General features: G+C 38.6%; 4 protein-coding genes across 6 annotated transcripts; 1 reads left to right on the forward strand and 3 right to left on the reverse strand.

The window, feature by feature from the left end:
• Positions 1 to 392: 392 nt before the first annotated feature.
• si:ch211-51e12.7 (uncharacterized protein LOC336335 homolog) lies at positions 393 to 7,174 on the reverse strand. The gene is made up of 6 exons (XM_042391305.1): positions 6,982 to 7,174; positions 3,882 to 3,958; positions 3,339 to 3,488; positions 3,124 to 3,249; positions 2,691 to 2,810; positions 393 to 1,526 (listed from the first exon to the last, which is right to left on the reverse strand). The coding sequence occupies exons 2-6, from the start codon at positions 3,956 to 3,958 to the stop codon at positions 1,436 to 1,438; spliced, it is 564 nt and encodes a 187-aa protein (XP_042247239.1). The 5' UTR covers positions 6,982 to 7,174; the 3' UTR covers positions 393 to 1,435.
• Positions 7,175 to 7,416: 242 nt separating this feature from the next.
• Positions 7,417 to 9,542, reverse strand: msgn1 (mesogenin 1). Its single transcript, XM_042390005.1, has one exon. The coding sequence runs from the start codon at positions 8,426 to 8,428 to the stop codon at positions 7,997 to 7,999; it is 432 nt and encodes a 143-aa protein (XP_042245939.1). The 5' UTR covers positions 8,429 to 9,542; the 3' UTR covers positions 7,417 to 7,996.
• Positions 9,543 to 9,626: 84 nt separating this feature from the next.
• On the reverse strand, positions 9,627 to 17,564 carry LOC121882053 (flap endonuclease GEN homolog 1). Its single transcript, XM_042390007.1, has 13 exons — positions 17,318 to 17,564; positions 17,023 to 17,221; positions 16,758 to 16,934; positions 15,106 to 15,216; positions 14,942 to 15,015; positions 14,735 to 14,820; positions 14,305 to 14,455; positions 13,764 to 13,800; positions 13,581 to 13,661; positions 13,364 to 13,494; positions 13,194 to 13,255; positions 12,108 to 12,257; positions 9,627 to 11,560 (listed from the first exon to the last, which is right to left on the reverse strand). The coding sequence occupies exons 1-13, from the start codon at positions 17,476 to 17,478 to the stop codon at positions 10,191 to 10,193; spliced, it is 2,790 nt and encodes a 929-aa protein (XP_042245941.1). The 5' UTR covers positions 17,479 to 17,564; the 3' UTR covers positions 9,627 to 10,190.
• A 279-nt stretch (positions 17,565 to 17,843) lies between these two features.
• Positions 17,844 to 21,253, forward strand: ppil6 (peptidylprolyl isomerase (cyclophilin)-like 6). 3 transcript variants are annotated; one of them, XM_042390002.1, is made up of 8 exons: positions 17,844 to 18,010; positions 18,106 to 18,201; positions 19,352 to 19,540; positions 19,751 to 19,813; positions 19,956 to 20,103; positions 20,680 to 20,739; positions 20,836 to 20,971; positions 21,087 to 21,253. In XM_042390002.1, the coding sequence occupies exons 1-8, from the start codon at positions 17,933 to 17,935 to the stop codon at positions 21,196 to 21,198; spliced, it is 882 nt and encodes a 293-aa protein (XP_042245936.1). In that variant the 5' UTR covers positions 17,844 to 17,932; the 3' UTR covers positions 21,199 to 21,253. The 3 variants fall into 3 exon arrangements, with proteins under 3 accessions (XP_042245936.1, XP_042245937.1, XP_042245935.1); XM_042390003.1 differs by having other exon boundaries at positions 19,956 to 20,097; XM_042390001.1 differs by having other exon boundaries at positions 20,680 to 20,971.
• The last annotated feature ends 2,005 nt before the right edge of the window (positions 21,254 to 23,258 follow it).

The raw sequence follows: 23,258 nt of genomic DNA on the forward strand, positions 1-23,258 counted from the left end.
GTAATCTACAAGATGATGCACTTCTTTGTTTTAGGTTCTCGGAAACTAAAAGATACAAATTCATGGATTATGTCTCCGAGCCCTTTTCTGGTCTGCAGTAAATTTCAGCCCTCAGCAAGACTATAGAAATGATTCAGTAAGATCCATTAAATGTTTATAAAATATTATGTTCATTTGTGGCTCTTGGTCCTCCAAACTCAGCCAAAGAAATCAGTAAAAGTAATAAATACTTTACTTTTAAATAATCACATAAAATACTTGAGTAAAACATAAACACTTGTGCCACTGTGCATTAGTTTGACACTGTAAATCATTCTTTCATATTACAGATTTGTTGTAAATTGTAATGACAACTCTCAGACTTGTTTGTGAATAAACAAAAAAAAGAGAAGTTGAGTTTCTTTTTTAGTTTTATTTTTTTTTCTGCACGGCTATCGCATATGTCTTGACGTTTCTCATAAAACACATTCACAGGTTCACAAAAGTTATGTTACTTACAGTGAATAAAGTATTTATTACACTTCAAAAAACTAAACACAGTAAATAGTAATGTTGTATCCATAAGTGAGGCAAATACTAATGGAATTTGCTTTCATTTATAAAAGCTACTAGATATATTTCAGTATACTATTCCTTTATAATGCCTTTTCCTTTTTGTCATTACACAATAGATTGCTGAAGACAAACACTGATGTTCCAAACAGCAATACTCATAACTTAAAATAGCTGCACATTTAAGATATAAAATATAAAATTAAATACTCATGAATACTTGACAAATGGAATATTGTCATATCACTTGAAATGTGTAAGTGAATCTGTTAAACAATATTTGCTGCACTGCTTGGTGAGGTTATAATACATAACTATTTCCATGTAACAAAAGGAAAGGTTAGGGAGGTCCAACGTGTGCTAAACTAGTTAACTTGAGGGCTGTTGTGCACTCTTACTCATTTTACCCCCATCTTAAACATACTCTGTCACCCATTTTTTTATTCTTTATTAAGAATCAGGAAATTTTCTTAAGGCTCACAGGGTGACTGTAACAAGAACCACAGAACAGTTAATGAACTTAGACAAGAATTTGTTTGCTTTCAATCTCGTTTTTTTTTTTAACAACTTTTTCTCAACAATATCAAATAGTCCCTTCAGTATCAACAGTATTCCTTTTAACGACATAGGTAACAGAACGTGAGGATGCCTTTACATTGTTAAGGTGTGAGGCATTTTGTGTGTCCTCGGTTGTCATTAGTCATTTTCACATTATTCATTTGCCAGTAGACATTAATAACCAGACATTTGGCTACAGAGTATGTCATGAAGATACTCAGAGACTTTGTATAACACACAATTCAGGGGCGTTTCATTCACTGCACCTCTTTAGGCCCCGTCTATATTAACAAGTGCTTGGTTATTGTTTTTAGGGCAGGCTGTGTTAAAAGCGTCGGCCACCAGGGGGCCCTGGCCACCTCTGGCCTCTGCCAGGTGGGAGGTGAGGCGGAGGAGAGACCGGTCCATTGTGGTAGCTGTGTAAAAGGATAAAATCACACATTGGATTCTTGGCTCTGGCCAATAGGGGGCACACTCTGATAAGAGCAGCCATCTCTGAACTACTGTAGTGGAGGATGTTTTCCCCTCAGTTACTGTGTACCTTTGAGAGGCAAAAATACAGTGAAATGCCTTTTCCTGTTTCATTATTACATGCACTATTTAAAAGACTTCATATAGTTGAGCAGTGAGTATAATTTATATTTACTAACTGAGTTCTTTGTCTCAACATTGGTTGTAGTAAGATGTACAATCTGGGCAAAGTGCTATATTATTATTTTAATATTTGATAGAGAAACTGAGGAATAAATGTGATAATTAAAGATAAAGTGAAAGAAATCAAGCTATAATGAGGATTTAGAGAAAAGGGAGGGAAAGGACTGTGCATTTGTGTCACAAGCCTCAGTCTTTTTGCTCGCAGTTTACATTTGTGGATTTAAAGCTGGAGTGTGGGACTTTTGTCTCCCCCTTATGGCAGTGAGAGTAATTACAAAAACACTGTCGACGTGCTTACGTCATAGGCTCTGCTGTAGCCTACTCTATCGCTACTGTTGTGGCAGTAAAACAGTAGATAAATTGTTTTGTGCGTCACACAACCCCTAAGAAACGACTTGTTTCACTGTCAGAATTTGATCCATTCGGTCTAATAAAATTTGGAAAGTCTAGAAGAGCCACACGATTAAATAATTTCATCACAGTTCAAGTTAGCAGGGAGCTAACTGGAAGTTAGGCGGCTAGGCCAGCGGAAGTCTCTAGTGCACATGCTCTGCTCATAGAGCATGTGCAGTATGGATTCATCCGGCCAGAGCGGGAATGTCAAACCTGACACCAGATTAAAAACTCTGTATACCGTGAAATACAGAGAGATTTATCTGGCAGTGATATGATTAATTGTGTATGATGCATTGTGTGAACTTGTTTGGCAAGGGCTTGAATGTAATGGACATTCATTTATATGTAAAAGTTCCGCACTGCAGGTTTAAATCACAGATTTAAAATAATACAACTGGTGTAAGCAAGTCTCACATGCTTACTAGATGTATTTTAAATCCATTTAGGGATCTTAAAAGTTTGCAAGCAAAGTGGAGAGAATTGTGACTTGCAAAGCTTAAGCATAGTATTAATACTCAAACAGCTCTTACCCTCTTGGACCTCGGGGGTGGAAGTGGCGTGGAGGCCCAGGGGGTGGCATGCTGCGGCCACGAGGGTGTGGTGGACGCCCTCTGAAACCGGGATGACCCGGAGGAGGAGGTGGAGGGGGTCTGTGCAGGGACAGGAACAAACATAACAAAACGTGTCCATCAGTGAAAACCCTTTGTAGTGATACATATGAGTCAGTGTTGCTGCAAATGTAAGATCAGTTGAGTGACAAGACATATCTACCCAGTGGAGCTTAGTGATTCAAAAAGTGAAAATGGCTCATTAAATTGGATTTTCAAAAGCCTCAAAAATGTTTGGCTGCTCTGTTGACTGCAGCCAGACACAAACTACTTTTTAGGACAACAATAGCTTTTAAACTGGCTTTTCAACATTTGACTGTCAGAGCAGCTGCATGTGTTTGTGTGAGGTAGTTACCTGGGCATGGGTGGGAAGGGACCTCTGAGGTGCATAGGAGGAGGGGGAGGAGGGCCCATGCCCATGGGTCCACCCCTGCCTCGATGACCTCTCATATCTGGGTAAGGTCGCATCCTCCCCATTCCTCTGGAATTACATAACAATGAATCACCAGTGACGCATATAATACGAGCAAGATTTTGACATAGTAACACCACTTGTGATTAGTTAAGTACCTCATGGGTGCAAATCCATTCATGGCTCCATCCTTCCCTCGACCCCTCCCATGTCCAGGTGGACCAAAGCCTTTTATCATGCCTCGTCCACCACGCATGCCACCTCGGTTCATCCGACCTCCTCGACCACGACCTCTGAACCCACGTCCCCTACAGAGAAGGAGCAATGTGAGGAAACTGCCATTATATTCAGTCCAAGTTTAACTAAGGACTCTCCAAACCCAAAAGCAGCCGGATGCTGATGTTTTAAGAATAACTGAACACCCCCTGAAAATTTTGCTTTTGCTGACTTCCAGTGGTTTTACTTCTCACCTCAACGCAGTGAGGTACAGGTGAACTCCAGGACCCTGTGACATCACTATTGAGTGTGGTTACATGTGCACACTTCTGACCACACCCAGCCACACTCATGAATGATGCTGGGACGTTTCAAAGTTTAGGAGACACTTGCACTGATAAGAAGGCCTTCCTTCTACATGCTGGTCAGAAACCATTAAGTATCCATAAATACAGTATTAAGCTATTAGGAACCATTGGACTGACCTGGCTTTGTTTTCATTTATGGATCTCTCAGATTCATCCTTGCAAGTCTTTGAGGTTTCTTCAGTGTCTGCATCCATCTGAAATGATTCAGGTCAGCGTTTATATACATTAAACTGCCACAGTGGAAACTTCTTCAACATTATTATTTGTTATGAGTAACATTTTCATGTTTCTTACATACAAAACACATTTTGCTTCCACATTACAGTTACGATTTAATTTAGCAGACACTTTTATCTAAAGCAACGTACATCTGAGAATTGATACAACACAAGCAAGGATCTAGTTGGTAAGTGCCATAAAGCTAAGTTCAAGTCCAACAGGAAGTAGGTGCCTGCAATGCATAGAGTACATAGAAGCAGATTTTTTTTTTTTTTTTTCCCAGTTCATCAAGCACACATGTAATATGTATTATTCAAGCACTGCCACAAGGGAAAATTAGGGCATTTTATCATTTGGAAAGTAAATTCATGCAGAAATAAATTGTGAATTCCCTGCAGCTGTGAGGTAATCAAGCATGATGTGAACAAATGGCCGCCTCATCCCCAAAGATTTTTCTGATACATTGAAAAAAAATATCAATCTATGAGTACGCCCTTTAGCAAAGAACTGAGTCTTTGCAACTTGATTTGACATGTTTTACACGGGTGGTATCTTGATAATGCAGTGAAAACATTGCTTCTCCTGCTTTTCTTTCTGTCTCCCCTCAATTTCATTAAAGAGTCGATGTATTTGCACATCAATATACTTCACATGAACATGAAACGAAAGGAATAAAACCCACAAATATGTGCAGAGTGCAGAATGCTGACGATTCACAAGAATTTTAAGTAGGAGATATATTTATAATGATATAACATCCATGTTTCCTTTTGAGACAAACTGATTTTTTATTTGTGCAATTTTTATTGGACACTTACCTCATAATAAATGCAACAATAATGTAACTACTACTAGATTAAATGTTAAATGAATAGCTTGCTTTCTAGCAATTACTCTTTGATGTTGTAAGAGATCATTTTTGATAATAATGGTGATAAACTATTAAGGCTTCACATATGAACCGACACATTTAGATACTGCATGTGTTTCTGACACAAGGGTGTTAAAATGTCACTCAGAAGATCTTGGAAACATAAAACCCCGGCACTGCATTCACTGCATTGTTATGTAGTTGGGTGTGCATGCCTACACTGAAGCAGGTGACAAGTTAGCGAGCATGGAGAATTGCATGTAAAAGCTGGTAGCAGGAAAATTATTAATAGTCCCAAAGCCCAGATCACTACTGTAAAACGCAGCATCTGTGCCACTGATAGACTAGAGCATGGAGGGAGGGAAGGGAAGATGTTTGTGATATAGGGCAAAGGTGGAGGAAGAGGGATGGGCTTTAAGCATGAAACTGTCATGTAACATATTTGGGGAAGATGGATAGTGCATTTTTGGAATGGATTTCAAAATCTGCCCTGAAGGAGCAGCCCTCAGAGGACTGAAAACTGAAAGAGACGCCTGTAACTTTGGTATTTCTTGAAAATCCAGCAAACCAATGAGCTTGAGAATAACCCTTTTAAAAATAACCATATCTTAAGAAAATCTTAAAAGGATACACTATAAATATAGCACAACTTTAAGTCCCTGCAAGAACCATTTTGTTTAAAACCAATAATGGACGTGATAAAAATGTCACATGGTATGATGAGGTCACCATGAGCTCTCAGAAACATTACATACAATATATAAAACAAATGAGTCTACAGTATGTAAGGTTTCACAAGGGGAATTAAGAAATATCTATAAATACATTAAAATAACTGATGTTTTAAGATCTGGGATCATTTGTTATTCTTCAAAGACTGATCAACCAGCACCTTTATAGACTGAATTCATACAGCTACTGCTGTATTTTTATCTATATATTGTTTGTGCCACACTTCCCTTGAAGCCAGTTGACAGTTTATTAGGTTAGACACTGCAATAAATCCTACCGTCATGAAGTTATAATCTTCTGGAAGGTTCTTAAACTCTTTCAGACAAAGTGTTTATTCAACTTTATTGATATATATATATATATATATATATATATATATATATATATATATATATATATATATATATATATGAGGCTAGTTTGTGGTGATGATGAATTGTACTGCACTATACTGAGAGCTGTTTCTAATATTGTAAAGACTACCAATCTAGTAACCTACCCACCTATCAATCAATCAATCAATCAATACACCCCCCAATTGTACATTGATGTATATTGTAGGGCACCTTAAGGACCCCTAAAAAGACACAAATTAGACCACAGACCCCCATCTGATAAGATTTTTGCTTTTAGATGTTTTATTATAGAAATTTTATGAACCCCATGACCAGAATAGTCACATTCTGTCATTTTGTTACTTATGGATGGAATTATAGTGAAAATACATTATTCCTCTTTTTGCTGGGGACCCCCTTGAACCCCCTCAAGGACCCCTGGGGGTCCCCGGACCCTACTTTGAGAGCCACTGTAGGGTAGTCAGGGCAAAAGCTTTTGTGGAGCAGTGCACTGCTCAGTCTATAACAATTATCTAGATAAACCTGAAGGACTGTAAGTATCCCATGAAAACCCATCACTGCGTTATTTTAGAGTAAATAAGCCTGCAGAGCCAGAAGGCACATCGAGCGTCATGGAAACATTTCTGTCCTGATCCTGAGAGGCGGTGGGAGCTCTGAAATATTGAGCCAGGACCAGCAGCTAAACCCTATACAACAATTAGTCTCTAATAATGATCCTATTATCGTTCAGCATAGAGGAGCTCAGGATGAACACTGCTGCTCAAATTTATAATGCAGAGCGCCTGAAGGGCCCCGTGTAATTCCTGGAGTTAACATCGCAGAGCAGACCAAACATACAGTCTGTTGTCTCCAAAATAGTTGCGTCGTTGTAAACAGCATTCAAATGAGCATTGAACGTTAGGCTAGTCGCACTGCTAGTTAAAAATATTACATACAAAAGCCTAACAACGACTGTGCAAATGTTAAATCATGCGTAAAAGGGGCGTTTCTGTGATTTTTCAAACGCTTTGGTGCTCAAGGGAAAGAAGGAATGACTTACTTCAAGCGGCGTTGCAGGCGAGGTAGATTCAAAGAAGTAATATAGATTTACTACTTGCTAAGAAAAATAAAAAATATATTAGAAAAATAAAAAATGTACAAAATTTCCTGCTGCTTCTCCAGCTCCTTTGCGCTCTGAAATGGCGGCTTCGTCAGACTTCATACATCCCAGGTTGGGATTTCTTTGTGAGGAGACAGTCCCGCCCATCGCAGAGAATGCTGACGTTTGATTGGCTGTTTGTTGCTCTCGCTCAGGTATTCTGATAATCTGGTTGGAGGGATCGAGCGACGTGCGTTCTAATTGCCCTTAAAGACGGTTCATTAATTAACTGGGCCACAAGTTCAACAAAGAGCAGGAATTTATTGTAAATGTGAATGAGTAGAAAATACTTTTGAGGAAATAACCTGATTCTGACACACAGTGAAAACTGTAAAATTGCTTGAGAATATTAAAGATACCAAACAAGACTGTTAAATTGTACAATTGGTGGAAAAACGGAGAGAATTGAAGAATTAACTCGTGCTACAAGAAAAAAGCAACACTAATTGTTTAATAGAGTTCAGAAAGCCAAAACAAAACTATAAAAATATCATGCAGCTACTTACATTCTAAAATATGCCACAAATAAATCATAGGAGATTAAAATCAGTATCAACAAGAACGTGCGGTTTCTCCAAACCTTATTTTTCAACAAAATTGGAGAGTTTTTTCATCAGTAAAGTTGCATCACACTCTCATCTAGATACCATATACATCTCAACTAACAGAAAACTCTCCCAAATACTGATCATTTCATCAAAGGCAGCCTCATATACAAAATAATTGCCAAGTGCCCGCTGAACAACATTTACACAAAGAGAAGGGCAAAAAAGAGAGAAGGAAAAATATGAAATGAAACTGACCCATTAAGTTAACGTAAATATGTTGCATTACTCATCAGAAATATAAGAATATCTCCATCAAATGTCCAGAGGAGAATAAACCTGATGCGTAAAAATGGTCCGTTTTGCGTCCGTTACGCACGGCTCAGGATGTCTGAAAGCTTGTTGATGTATTCAATGGTGTATTTGAGGGTTTGTATCTTGGTCAGGGGTTGGCCTCTCTTGCTGTAGTCCGGCGGCAGGTAGTCACGGAGCTGGTGTAGAGCCTCTGCAAGACTCCTCATCCGCATCTTCTCCCTCTCGCTGGCCTTCATGCGTCTTTTGGTGGACATCTTGGGCTTGTTGTGCCTTGGCGCTGATGGAGTTGCCCTGCGTCCCGTAAAGCCAAAAGAGAAGTCCTTGATCTCCCGGTGACCGCTGGAGTAGCACATCTCCGGCGAAGAGCACATGGAATCCATGGAAGGCTCCGGCGAGGAGGACTGGAGCGAGTCCTGGTCCTCTCCAAAAGCGCTTTCATGGCATTTCCACTCAGAGAGAATTTTAGCTGTAACAACCTCCAGGTTCATGTTAGAAATATCCCTAAACCTTCAGACGCTCATGCAGAGAGGATGACATTCAGGCTTGATGACAGGCAGATTGTGTGAAAGTGATTTTGCCAAAGCGTTTTTATATAGAAGCAGATCTCCGGAGGTTTATGGGTTCACAGCTCAGGCGAAAAAAAAAAAAAGTTCAAAGAAAACCCAAAGTGCCAAAATGCGACCTTCCCGAAGGACGTCGTTCGTTATCACTGGGGTGTGAATAAGGCTAAATAGACGGATAATGTGATAGAAAGAAAAATAATTAGATTCCTTTTGTGGGGAATTACTCTTTAAAGTCTGCACGACGACAATTATCAGTTTGATGCGATGTGTCTAATGAAGGAATGAGAGGATGCTGTTTCACCTGAGATCTTCACACGTCTCTGGCAAGTCAGGCCTGCGTGTGTCCTCAGTCTGGACGTGATATAGTAGAAAAACATTAGCCAAAACCCGTTTTAACTTATTAGAAGTATAACCTTACAGAGCCAAATTGTTAAAGATGAACAAATTGCAACTAAAAGGTTTGAAAACAGCTACAATCATTGTCCTGCCTGGAAAGGTTTGTAATTACAGGCAATGTTATTGTCCTTGTGCTAAATCTTAAAATCCTGTTTCCCTTTAAATTTTTACAACTTCCCACTTAGAATAATGCCACTTGTTTCCAATGCAGTTTCTCTTTTTGAGGAATTATTCTATTAAAGTAAAAAAAAAAAGCAAGATTACCACAGAAAACACTTTGGGAAACAAACTGCTTGAAAAACAAGCTGTATTATCCTGCGAAAAACTGTTGATTTTTAGCTTTAAAAAAAAAAGGAAAATAAGATTTAAGAGCCAGTAATGGGAATGAGTTGTTATTTGGGCAGAGGATGCAGCTGTCACCAAGCTCCTGCCAGACCTTTCATGTCTGAAAAGGTGTGTAAGGCCTCACTCGTGATCAAGGGGACCAACACTGGCAGGTTGTAAAACCAATGGCTCAGCGTCCTCTCCGTGTGCCTTCTCCCTCTAACTCTAGTAAAGTGACATGTAGCTTGTCAAAGAACAGTGGGAGAAGTTGAGCACATGTTGGTGCAATTAACTGGCATTTAATACTTAAAACTGTGCTGTGCTGTGCAGGGCAAAGTGATCTATTCAGTATCACAGCAACAAGTTACAGAAAGGTTTAGTCTAACTTTAGTGTAACACAACATTCTCAAAGCACTTTTTTTATTTCAACAATTTCATGTTTTGGGCATTGACCACACAATTAGACAATTTCCTGACATAAATCCAAACTAACATCTAATGACACACCTTTACCAAAATCATGATGTTTTCTCAGTTGTGAGGGTTGTTTCCTTCAATTCAATTTAAAAAAAAATATAAAAATAAACCTATGTAAAGAAACAAAAGGGCAACAAACAAATGTTATCTAAAGGTCCACTAATTAACACTATAACACTATAAATTGGCATTTAAAACATGAAAATGTGTTTATGTACAACCTGATTTACTTTACAGAAACTATTTCATTCAGGCTCAGGATCACAGTAAGTTTGGTTTAGTTAATAGTTATGGTTTAGCATCACTTTGTTGCAACAAAACATTCACAAATAACATTTATTTGAATAATTATATCTGAGATGTGGTTCCAGAAAAAGCTTATTTAAATAAGACCTTGGTGATTTTTTTTGTCAAATTACCATTTCATTACCATAACCTTCACACTCATTAAATATCTTACATGCTCTTGTCCATCCTGTAATCATGGAGCTCACTTCAGGAATTTCAGTCTCAGTCTCTCTGCTAACGGCAGCGGGCTCTCGCTACAAATCACTGAGTCATCACTATCTGACACAATGACAGGTGATGCTGGAGTCTGAAGGAACACATCACTGTGTACAATAGCCGGTGGGACATCCTGGCAGTTGCTTTTAGTCGATGCAGGAATACTGTTTATCTTAACATCTACATTCTGCCTCTGAGGTTTTGGTCCTAATAACTTAATGCTATGAGCTGTTGCCGGTTTGCTTGTTTGAGAAACAGGTTTCAGGGGGAAATCTGAAAGGAAGCTGCCCTTGATCTTGTTTACGGGTTTAATCTTTGTCCTTCTTTGAGGTCCAGACTGCTGGTTCTCTGCATCGCTGTCCTCACTGGATGAACACACGCTCATACACACGCTCTTCTTGGTGGTCTGTGTGTGCATGTTTCTGTCTTTGTTGCTATGACCTGGGTCAGAGTGACACCTCTGTGGTGGGCCAGCAGATGATAAAACGGCGTTCCTGACAAATTTATATTTCTGAGGAGGCTTTTTGGAGTCCTTTGTCTTACTCTGAGCTTGTACCGCAAGTATTAACTGCTGTGTTGAAGTGTGAGTTTCTGTTACACACTGGCCTTTGTCAGTGAGCGGTTCTTTTTTGTTAACAGCTGATTCCTTTTCTGTCGACTTACTGTCATCGCTGTCTTTGATGGAGATCTGTGCATTTGGTTTTAAGTTTGAGGAATGAGATGAAACACATTCCTGAGAGGCGACTTCATAGTGTAGTTGTTTTGAGACCACATCATTATTTACATCCATCTGGTTCATAGCTTTGGCTGTATTTCTCATGAGCACCCTGTCCCTTAGAGAACACTCTGTGTAACACAGCTCTGGAGCAGCTTTGGACTCGGCTTGTTTGATGTCGCTTGAGGTTTTCAGCTTGGTGTTTCCTGTTTCGTTCACATCATCGTCTGCTGTTTCACGCGGTTTAGTCTCTGCGGTGTTGTTAGGTGACGTTTGCGGAGGAGGTGGGGAGGATGTGAAGGACAAAGCATCCCAGTCGATATCACTCAGGTGTAGCGCGTCGATAACAGCGGAGACAGAAGGTGACGCATCAGCCTCTGAGTCGGCACGAGACACAGGAGTGTTGGGACAATCACTCAGGGAACTGCAGCCTTCTTTGTGTTTTCGATGCTGTTTATGGTTCACCGGAGTGTCCAAAACCACCACTTCCTCTTCTGTATTTGAAATACTATGGAGCAGCGTTTGTGGTTGAGTAGTAGCAGTTGCTGAAGAGGAACTCTGAAGGGTCATCTGAGCCAAGAGGTCAGAAATATTATCACACCCCTCAGACGGCTTCTCCTTCTTACTCTTTGGTTTCCTCTCTGAAAAAGAAATTAAGACTGAGGGTCAGCGTTTATTCACTCAGGTATTTCCTGACTGTAAAGCCTTGTCTATCTCAGTAATTAGCTTTCCTACATATTAGGGAGTGAAGCTCTACAGCATTGATAACCAGGGGGGAGCAAAGCACAACCTGCATAAAGTGACAGCGAAGCCTGTGAGACAGACACCTCTCGGCTGCATCAAAGCCTTTGGTGTGAACTAGTTGAGCTGCCAAACTCTACATTTTCAGGTGTCAGAGTTGCTGTAATAGACAGTCTTGAAAAACAAGTCAAAGCTCCAGGTGCCTTTGATCACGACACCTGCATCAGCACAGTGTGGGAAGTCTTCCAGCTTGTCAAGTCTGTGGGGGGGCTGCCATTTTTGTTGTGAAAAAGTATTTAACATTTACTGTCAGACATGGTTAATTTTCCAAAACCACAACATATATACCAATATTTTCATAGGAAAAAAGGAAATATTGTACTTTTTTTTTTCTTTAAACTGACATTAATTTATTTAATATTAGTAGTTTATAAAGTATTGTCTTACTCTTTGTCTTGTTCTCTTCAGCCAGAGCTTTGTCCCTCAGGTAGCTCTCTACCAGCTCTGGGAAGGCCACACGAAAGAGAGACTCTTCCTCCACCGTCCTCACCTCATGCTGATCCTCCGCAGGCCGATCCTCAGGAAAGACGTAATGAGCTGCAGAATACACATCAAGGTCAGAGACAATATGAGCCAATTTTAAAATAAAACATTTTTTATTAAGGTAATATGGAAAAAAATGTGCTTCACTCCTCCTTTTATTGATACAGTAGGAAAGTCAAGAACACTGTCAAGTATGAACTGAAGTGTTAAATAATGAGAAGAAAGTTTAATCAGGACTTCACCAAAAGACAGAATTTCTACGTCCTATATGATCCTAAATTCCAACATGTAACATGTATGATTAAATGCAATCAAAATCATTGCATCAACTTAGTTGATACAGGGATTTTGAGATACATATGTTACATCATATAATCATAAAGTACTGTTGAATATCTACATTTATCACAATTAAGTCTGTACATTAGGACATCTGAATGGATAGCAGGACTACATTATACAGTAGAGGCACCTGTTAAAATGTGATGTATGTTTACATTATAAAACCAGATATTTTTAACTAGTGACTTCAGGTTACTTTAATTAATGGAATTAATAAGATGTTTTATATCTATGATCTTACCATTTAGTTGTATTAAACATATTTATTTTGCATTATGTGATACAAGTATTCTGTATTAGTTAATTAAGACTTTCTCAAGCCAGCCGTATCAGGCAGGCTTGTTAGTGAGGTGGACTTGAATATGACAGATTTCCCAGCCAGGGGAGGAAGCCAGTTTAGCACCTAGCGGCCGATGTGACTGATCTGTCACCTCCGAACCCCACCTCACAGCCAGTCACTAACAGACAACCCGGTGACGAGCGCCCCGCACCCCAACCTCCGCTTAATGCAGCAGTCCTGTCACTCAACTCAGAGGATGTTTTCTTAGATATCGTTCACTCTCTGATCTTCTAATCTGAGGCTAAGAAAACATGCATGTGATAGTTTAAAATACATCAAAGTTAGACAAAAAAAGGTAAAAAACTGACCTGGTGTGTTCCAGATGACTTCGAAGCAAGCAACCGCGTTCCTCACTCTCGGTTTCAATATCCTTTTGTAGAAAAAAGGTGTTGATTATTATGTATGTGCTGATATACCTATTTGATTACAATAACATCACTTAATTTCTTAATGCTTGAAATTAAAAATGTGGGACTACCGTAGGGGCTTGATTTGTGAAGACATCTCTCTTCCATATTTTCTGTTCATCAACTCTGCATACGTCATCAAGACTAGAACCTTTTCACTGGTGTAGTGCTTTGGCCACTCCATCTTGTCAAAGGCAAATTTCTAGAAAACATATATTTTCACTTGCAACTCACTGGACAGATAACTGAACACATAACTGAAAAAACCTACTTAAATAAACACATTACCTGTATTAACAGCATATTTGGCTTTCTCCTCTTGAAATGTGACACAGGCTTATCCTTGGAAACCAGAAACTCACTAATAATCTGTGAAGTGCAATTTCAGCATTATAAACATATTCTATTGTTATTATTATACCAGTTATGAAACAATAAAATATAAAGCATAACAGATGAAAACAGCTGTACCTCTGTAAAAGGGAACTGTTGATTTGCTAGTGTTTTCCTAAAAAAAACAGAAATGAAACAGAAATGAAAGGACACCATCTTTTGAAATCATCTGTTAAAACCTATTTAAATTTTCTTTTATAACTGTATATTATCATCAATCATTTGGTCTATAAAATGTCAACTAATGGTGAAAAATGCCCGTGATGAGTTCCCAGAGTGCATGTTGATGTCTTCAAGTGTCTTGTTGTGCATCGACTAGCTTAAATCCCAAATATATCATATTTACTAACATAAAAGACTAAGAAAAACTGAAAATATTTACATTTGAGGAGCCTGAACCAGTGATTTGTTTGCCATTTTTGCTTAATAAATGCTTTCATTTTCTGACAATCAACTATTTGTTCCAGTACTAATGAAGCATCAATGACATCACTTTCTCAAACTGACTGAGGCTGACTATATTTATGATGTACATTTTTTTATTTGCTTTTTCTGCGTTCACAGTTACTATTTTTGTTATAGAAATTAAACCCTTGTTTATTTACAAAGAGTCACGTACTTCCTGATGTTTGCCTCAACAGACAAGGCCTGGCGGGTCTGTTCATGGCGGTGCCAGTCACAAGGACACTGGTAATCAAAATCCTGAGGTTGACAGAAGCGTTTACTGTCGCAGAGCACACAGCCACCACGTTCATGTGCCTTGGCTGAGCCTGAAAAAGAAGATCAGATTCAGAATAAATATATGATAGTGAGGAGAAAAGATAAATAAAAGAAAAACTCTTTAAAGTCTAACACACTGCTACAACTTGGGTGTAAAGTCAGATGCATATTCAGACGAACTATCTCTCACATATGTGTATGTTTTAACATGACAGGTTAAATGGCTTTAAATCAGCCATTTGTGACACGTGGGACACCCCCCCTTTTGCTCTCTACCTCTTATCAGGACTACAAACAGGGGTCAGAGTTCAAAGCAGGGCACCACTCACCAGGATGTCGACATACATGGCAGTGAGGAACCTTCTTTACGACTCCCTCAGACACACCTGCATTCTCCTCCTTCCACTGGATGAATCTGAAGTGATCGCGGAGAGGTTACAAGTGCACCAACACAACATAATTTGTGCTCTTTTTCTAGAAAAAACATATATGAAAGTCAAGATCTTAAAGTGATCATCACATGTTGTGTTTCCTACCTCTGCAGAAGTGTTTGTCCTTTCAGTGTCTGGATGAGCTTCAGAGCTTGTTCTTTACCAACACCTGGTATCCCCTTATGGAAGCATCAAAATGTGCATTAACACAAGTCATTCATATTGGTGATTTTGATGTGTCAAATTTCAGGTTTCAGGATCCTGCCTACCTTAGGAATATAATCACAACCAAGGAGGACGGCCAGACCGACAAGATTCTCTCTGGAGAGATGTAACTCTGTTTGAACGCGGGAAGTCCTGTAACAGTCCACCTGAGGGTCCTGGAGGGAAAAGAGAGAAACAACATGATGCAGGTAACATAATAAACCAAATGGCACATATAAGATTAGACTATAAATGCTCCTTCCTCACTGGCTGTGTTAAATAAATGTTGTAGATGTGCATCTGACAGTTATTCCCATTGATTCACAAGTTTTGTAATAATTCTGTAGTCTATAAAATGACATAATAAATGAAAAAATGCCAATCACAACTTGACCAACAGCCAAAGCCCCTAATGTTTAAGCTTATAATAACATGAAAGAGAGAAAACCAACCTTCTAGGGCTAGAACTAACAATTATTTTCATTATTGATCAATCTGTCCATTATTTATTTTCTTGATTAATAGATTACTTTTTTAGTCTATAAAACATCAGAAAATGGTGAAAAATGTCCATCACTGTTTGACAAAGTCCACGATGCAGCCTCAAATGTCTTGTTTTGTCCCAACCAACAGTCCACAACCCAAAGATATTCCGTTTACTATCATAGAGGACTAAAGAAACCAGAAAATATTCACATTTAAGAAGCTGGAATCAGAGAATTATTTGCATTTTTTCTTTAAAAATGATTTAAAACAATGAATCGATTATCAAAATAGGTGGTGATTAATTTTCTGTCAATCACTTAAACAACTAACCATTACAGCTCTACAACCACCTGTTTTACTTGATAAATACTATGACAAAATATCGGACATCAAAGATGAAACACATTAATTTTCTGTCAGTCTGCTAGTTGATTACTTTACTAATCATTTCACTACCAATTAAAAAATGGCAAGAATTCAGTGCTTGAATAGAACCAGATGAAACACTCCTCTTCATCTCCTAAATTTAGATAAATTAGATACATTTACATTATTGATTAGTCTGCAGATTATTTTCTCGATTCATCGGTTTGGTCTATAAAATGTCAGAAAATAGTGAAAAATGTTGATTACAGTTTCCCAAAGCCCAAGACACTACCTAAAATGTCTTCCTTTGTCTCGATCAACAGTCCACAACTCAGTTTACTATCATAGAGGACTAAAGAAACCAGAAAATATTCAAATTTAAGAGGCTGGAACTTGAGAATTTTAGTCTGTTTTTTTTTCTTCTTTTTTTAAAAAAGGACTCAAAATGATTATTTGACTATCAAAAGAGTTGTGAATTCTTTTTCTGTCAACTGACTTATCAACTAATCATCACAGCTCTACCTAATTTAAGTACTTTACAGTGAGTATATTTACATCATCCATATTGTACATCCCTATAATAGTTCATGGGATGCAATTAGGACCAAAAAAGCGGGAATACAATATTTCCTTATGGAAATCAACGGGGAAATTGTGTTCAACAAAACTCTAGAAGAATAAATCACTTGCTCTAGAAAGTCCAATCCAAATCACTGGACTACATTTTGCTTCTTCACATCTGACTGTTGTGCCCCAACAACAGTCAGATGTGAAGAAGCCTTTTCTATTAAATGACAAAACAAATTAATCAAAACTCATTTGGACACATCATTCTGCAAATTTCCCACGACCGTCACACACATACTTTAGTGTTCATATTGAAGTTCCTGTAGACAGTCCGGGCTCCATACAAGAAGGCGTCTCCATCATTGGTGATGCAGCCGTCCACCAGGCCTTGTGAATCCAGGTATGCACACATGGCCTCAGCCTCCCCTGCAGCTGTCACCCATGGCACACCCAGGTAATCCAACATCTCTGCACACTACAGAGGCATGAGAAGGACTGAAGTGCAGATAATAAACATACCTTTTATTATGACTGGCTATGATGAGAGATGAGGACCAACCAACCTCTCTGAGTACAGCTTTAAAGCGCCCTCTGCCGGTGCTTGTTGTGCATTTAGGGGCAGCAGCCTTTTTAAATCCTCCGTATCTTTTTTCTGTCCTCTTGCTCATAGTTTCTGCTTTGAGTTTAGGGGCATCTCCTTCCATGACAAAGACGAGTTTCACCCCCATAAGAGTGAGGGACGACACCCTGAAAAACAAATTCCTGCACACACAAAAAGAGAGCATTGATAACCACAGTTAGGACAGTGGCATTGGACACCGTGAGGAATTAATTAATGAACAAATATGTGACTGTTACCTGAGGTGGGGTCTGGTGACTCTCCCCATCATTGCTTGGACATGCTGGGCCTCGCACACCCACAAACTCAGGTCAACTGCCAGCGTCTTTCCGCTCAGACTGTACAGCGGCACCGACTCACGAACCGGCTCCACGATAGACCACAAGTCGTGCACACCCATAACTACACACACATTTGGTCTACGTGGATAGAAATGTGTAGAAATGTGTAGAAAATGTGTTTAAAAAAAGGGGAGAGGGCGGACTGCGAAGCAACACAAAACAGGACAACGAGCCTGAGTTTTCAAACGGTCGCGCCGTTGGGCTTCGTTCCAATTCGTTGAGCGCCTCGGTGCTACTCTGTCCTTGCTGCTGTGTAAATCGTCACCACGTGGAAAAGAAAGTGAGTCGTGGGTATAATTTGATTACATAGTGTCACTAGAACCTAAATGAAACAAATATGGAACCTACTTTTCGAATAACATGATTATTAGAAAGAAAAGTGGAAAGAAAGGGAACACTTTAACGAAGTAGAACGAGGCCGTATTGCGTCACATTAAAGCGCCTGCAAATGCTTGTTGCTATGGATACGAGGCTCTTGTTTACAGACTGAAAGAGACCTTTTTCCCCGCAACTATGGACTCAAATGTGCACATAGAAATAATTGGTTTGATTAAAGACAGTAGTTTTCATGTTGCCAAGAGCATCGCCGAGGTAAACTATTACTCTGTTTTTCAGATCTATAGTGTTACACTGTGATGTGTTTTCACCTGAACGTTCATATCCCTTGTATCTTTTGACAAATGTAGGGACTAAAACAGACGTTTCCTGAGGCATTCATGACTCCAACAGTTCAACCATTACTGGAATTTGACTGGTACACATTTCTGTGCAACAAGAAAAGGGTGAGTCATCTTGACTACATTTGTCAGAAATGTTCAGCAAAGATATTCATTAAGAGAAAAACTAAGATAAGATAAGACTTTATTGATCCCCAGAGGGGAAATGTTACAGCAATGCGGGAAACAAGGAAACAAAGTATATGCAGAAGTAATTATCTTATCTATCTTAAGATAAAAACCAGTTATTATACAGTAGGCTTGGGACTGTGGAGATGTGGTGAGGACTGAGGCTCTCCACAGTTTTTTATACTGCACATTAGTGGAGGAAGAATTATAAAAAATATTTTAACTGTTTCATACAAGTAAAAAGCAATGCTTTCAAAAAATTACTTTAAAAGGTCTTGCAGGTGTTTTCTGTCCTCGTGGCTGATTAGACCTCTGTTCAGGTTGAAGTATGCAGGAGCTGTTCAGGGAAATACATGTGTACAACAATACATGTCACCAATCTCAATATTCTAATAATAATGATAAAAGTTTATGTTTTCCCACCCTAATGCATTCACCAAAGCTGAATTCAACAACTAACAAAATAAGTGAAAGCACCTGTGTGGGTGTAAGGGCTTTTAAGATAAGAAAAATACAGAAGAATTAGCAAGAAAATGTACTTTAAATATAATGTGAAAGTACTCATATGAACCATATCAGTGTTACATCAACATTAATGATGCATTACTGTGTAAACACCATTTAAAAGTTGTAATTGGTTAAAGTTGATCTCATTTTAATTAGCTTGTATACTACTGGGCATTGTATTATATAAACAATCATAGCTTTTGTGTGTATATAATCTTAATCTGCTCTTCAATGAACACAGTGGAGTAAATAGTGCAGTATTTTTCTAGGAAATGCAGTACAGTAGAGGTGTAAAGTACCATACAATTAAAATTGTTAAGCAATGTACATCACAGTTGTACAGTATTTGAGTAAATATACTTGTTCCTCTCGGCCACTGCTTTACATCAATGACCTCATCTGAAATGAGTGATGATGTAATAAATAATGGAGGCAACTGTATAAACTGCAGCAGCTTGCGGAGAGGTGTTTTAGTCCATGTCAGATAAACACACCTACCCATCGACATACTGCTGTAGTTTGACGTTATTCTGAGATGCTGAATCACACTGCGTGCGTTGTTCAACACTTGTGATTCAAGGAGCTGCGTGGTGAAGTGTGGCAGTACGCCAGCAGACTGATGTGCTTTCTGAACAGCCATCTCCTCGGGAATGAGAAAGATCTTGCCAGCTGGGCCAAGAAGCAGTGGGGTTACACTTTTGTCCGGCCACAGGCTTTCTATAAGGCTCTCACTGTGGACTACTACTCCAGACACCTCCGGAAAACCGGGGCAAGTCAACAACACTGTCACACAAATAACACACATGTAAAAAAAAAAAAAGTGGTGGGTATCAGGAAGAATGTCTCTGATTTCTGTACAATTTTAGTTTTAATCAATGTAGGACTTTTGACTGTTTTAGGTTAATTTATTTGCAAATTCATGTAATATCTTGAGACATGAAAATGAAAAAGAATTCATATCTCTCTCCTTTCATTTTAGCATCAATTTGTCTTCATGGACATTGAGATAGCAGGAGAAGCAGTGGGGAGGTTGTTGTTTGAGGTGAGGCCACTAAAGCACGGGATCCACATTTATGTATTTTAACATTGCATATACAGTATTTATCACTTGTGCTTTGTCACCTCATCCTTCATAATCACTGATGAGCGATGTTTTCATGGCACATTGTCTTCCCTCTCCTTAGCTGTTCTCAGACGTGTGTCCAAAAACATCAAAGAACTTCGAGGCTCTGTGCACAGGAGAGCGAGGTCTGTCACAGAGCGGCCTCCAGCTCCGCTACAAAGGCACCGTCTTTCACCGGGTGGTGCCCAACGGCTGGGTACAAGGTGGAGGTACTGCATGATCCACACCAGCTCTGTAACAATGTTAATCACATGTAGTTAATTTTTTAAATGCCACACACCAAATCAATGCCAGTACAACAGAAATACATAATCAGTCATCCAACTTTAGTATCAGTGCAGTTAAGTAGATCATATATACCTCTACATGGGATACATACATGTCACTTATAGTCCTGATGTGAGATATATCAATATATTATCAATTATGAGATTTGGAAATAGATCAGACTTGCATTTGTGGTCATGGCTTTAATGGATTTAAATCATTTCCTCTTATAAAGCCTGTATTACAGTTGAATGACATAATCTTTATACTTTATATGACTGTTCTTTGAAATGTTCTAAATGTGTTCTGGGAAGCAATTAATGCCTCTAATATGTGGCCATTATATACACATTACTCATTGTTTTTTCTCAGAAATGATATATTGCCCAACCCTTGTTTGGAGTATGAAAGGTCCTGAAGGGCATCAACAAAATATCGCAGGATTAAAGAAGTGAATCAAAATATCTTATAATGATTCTTTGCAGTATCACCCTGGAATTTATCTTTCAATTTTGCAGATATTTCTCCAGAAAGTAAAGGTGATGGAGGAGAGTCAATATATGGATCAACGTTTGAGGGTACAGACATCAACAGTCCTACAGTATTACCATGTGAACACACTGTGCGTATGTGTGGATTTACTACATCTGAACATGTGTCTTTTCTCCTTTTAGATGAGAGCTTTGCTATTTCTCACAATAAGCGGGGCACTCTGGGAATGGCCAATAAGGGCCCCCATAGCAACGGATCCCAGTTCTACATCACGCTGCAGCCAACACTCTGGATGGACAGGAGCTATGTTGCCTTCGGGTTTGTATCACTAATTTGACTTGAGAGACATCTATTCAATTTCCCAATTCTGTTTAGTCTCAGATCTATCAGACATATTTGCTCAAACTTAATGTCTTTTTTCCCGTCATTGCAGTCAAGTGGTTGAAGGTGTCGATGTCCTCAGGAGATTAGAAGAAGCCCCGACTTGCAATGAAAGACCAAAGTATGATTGCAAAATTGTAGATTGTGGAGTATTTAAGTTATAGGTCCTAAACATTACTCACTGTTGTTGCCTTTTCAAATAAAGTTTTTAAAAATATATTTTATGCCGTCAGTTAACATACTTCTAACATACATATATATTTGCAGGAAAAAGTTCTGTTGTTTAGAAAACCTTGGTATTGGTAAATTGATCTATCTATCTATCTATCTATCTATCTATCTATATATATATATATATATATTCATTGCTGGGCAACTCTGGCTTCTTCTCTATCATGCCAATAAAGCAAATTTTAATATGAATTTAGGAGGAACAAGTTGAAAGTTCATGGCCAAATAAGATTTTATCAGTCCAAAATGTAATTATGACCTATGACTACTCATGATATAAATTAATGGTAAATGAGATTGGGGTCTTAAGATTGGCCCGGCCATATTGAAGAGTAGAGACAGGCAAATGGCTGCCCATAGGCCACATCTGGCCCTCCAACGCAAATATTTGGCCCCCTAACAAAAGCCTTTTTCCCTTTTACAGATTGCATCCAATTGTTTACATGACTCCTTATATGTCTACATTAGATAATAATGTAAACACAAGGCTCATGTAAATTCAAATATATATGACCCAGTAACATCTTAAACTTAGGCTTTGGCTTATCAGACCAGAGCAGATTTATGTCAATAACAGTACATTGATTTAATCATAAATGAAGCAGGCTGCTGTTTATTGTGTGTGGACAAGATATCATAGATTTATCCTTTTGTAGTGTAATACAGTAGATATGTTGATGGAGCTTTTTTTTTTTTTTTTTTTTGCAAAATAGGCATTAACATAAGCTGCTTTAACTCTGTTTGCCCTCACTTACTAATGGGAATTATGACATCTGCCCTCAGATACAACCCTCAAACAGTTTTATAAATGTTATTCTTGAATGGAACAAAAATAAATAAACAAACAAAACATATTATAAACATATTTGGTGGTTTTCATGCGCCTCCCATATGGGCAGTGCTGAGAAAAACTGGCCATGGCTGAACCTAATTGCTGTCCTCCTGTTGAAGAGCCTTGTAGTTTTAGCTTTAGTTTTAGTTTTTTTAAATTTTATTTCTGTGTCATGCCAAATTTGGCCCATTCCACACATCCCACTTACAAGACACTACTACTTAACAAAACATGCATTTTACAGTATTACATAAACAAAGCATGTATATAGAAGCATGTAGGAAAAAAATCCCAAATGAACTGTTTACATAAAAGATTATCTCAATAAAGGGCTTTTTTTCCTTCTCTCAGGCTTTCTCCAAGTAACTTGTTAATTTATATGTTTCATATGTGAACAACCACTTCAGGCTTCGTGCATCATCCAGCCTTTTACCTGTATCTATTTTAAAGATACTGAATTGCCATTTTATTTCATTTCATTTATTCAATATAAATCATGGTAATCGTATATGTGGACAGAGGTCTGAAGCAAGGTGAACATGGAAGTTTTCATTTTATACTGTGACAAATTACAGGAAAAACCTGCACAGGCCTGAATACTTGACCCCTACAGTGAGGGGATCTGGTGGCTCTGTTATGCTGTGGGGGGCATTTTTCTGGCATGGTTTGGGTCCACTTGTCCCCTTAGAGGGAAGGGTCACTGCAAATCAATATAAAGTTGTTCTGCGTGATCACCTTTATCCTATGATGAAATGTTTCTATCCTGATAGGAGCGTCTCTTCCAGGATGACAATGCCCCCATCCACAGGGCACGAGGGGTCACTGAATGATTTGATGAGTATGAAAATGATGTGAATCATATGCTATGACCTTCACAGTCACCAGATCTCAACGCAATTGAACACCTATGGGAGATTTTGGACTGACATGTTAGACAGCGCTCTTCACCACCATCATCAAAACACCAAATGAAGGAATATCTTTTTGAAGAATGGTGTTCCTCAGCCTTGGCATTGATTCTAATAATAAGTTGAGTCTCTGAACTCTTCTGGAGGGATGAACATGATTCTTCAAAAAAAAAATCAATAATCTATGAATATGCAAATATTTTTCATTTCAGAAGTTTAACTGCCAGACACAAGATGTCTCTTACTTCAATGT

Source organism: Thunnus maccoyii, chromosome 17 (genome assembly GCF_910596095.1).
Source record: "Thunnus maccoyii chromosome 17, fThuMac1.1, whole genome shotgun sequence".
Classification (NCBI taxonomy): domain Eukaryota; kingdom Metazoa; phylum Chordata; class Actinopteri; order Scombriformes; family Scombridae; genus Thunnus; species Thunnus maccoyii.

What these genes read in the sequence shown, in the direction of transcription:
- si:ch211-51e12.7 (XM_042391305.1), bottom strand. Translation starts at nt 3,958, where the DNA reads ATGGATGCAGACACTGAAGAAACCTCAAAGACTTGCAAGGATGAATCT. An exon ending in ATAAATGAAAACAAAGCCAG is followed by an intron (nt 3,489 to 3,881) that starts GTCAGTCCAATG and finishes CCTTCTCTGTAG; the next exon opens with GGGACGTGGGTTCAGAGGTC. An exon ending in CACCCCCGAGGTCCAAGAGG is followed by an intron (nt 1,527 to 2,690) that starts GTAAGAGCTGTT and finishes CCTTTTACACAG; the next exon opens with CTACCACAATGGACCGGTCT.
- msgn1 (XM_042390005.1), bottom strand. Translation starts at nt 8,428, where the DNA reads ATGAACCTGGAGGTTGTTACAGCTAAAATTCTCTCTGAGTGGAAATGC.
- LOC121882053 (XM_042390007.1), bottom strand. Translation starts at nt 17,478, where the DNA reads ATGGGTGTGCACGACTTGTGGTCTATCGTGGAGCCGGTTCGTGAGTCG. An exon ending in GTCACCAGACCCCACCTCAG is followed by an intron (nt 17,222 to 17,317) that starts GTAACAGTCACA and finishes TTGTGTGTGCAG; the next exon opens with GAATTTGTTTTTCAGGGTGT. An exon ending in GGACAAACACTTCTGCAGAG is followed by an intron (nt 14,821 to 14,941) that starts GTAGGAAACACA and finishes CGATCACTTCAG; the next exon opens with ATTCATCCAGTGGAAGGAGG.
- ppil6 (XM_042390001.1), top strand. Translation starts at nt 17,933, where the DNA reads ATGGACTCAAATGTGCACATAGAAATAATTGGTTTGATTAAAGACAGT. An exon ending in TTCTGTGCAACAAGAAAAGG is followed by an intron (nt 18,202 to 19,351) that starts GTGAGTCATCTT and finishes TTGTGATTCAAG; the next exon opens with GAGCTGCGTGGTGAAGTGTG. An exon ending in GACACCTCCGGAAAACCGGG is followed by an intron (nt 19,541 to 19,750) that starts GCAAGTCAACAA and finishes CTTTCATTTTAG; the next exon opens with CATCAATTTGTCTTCATGGA.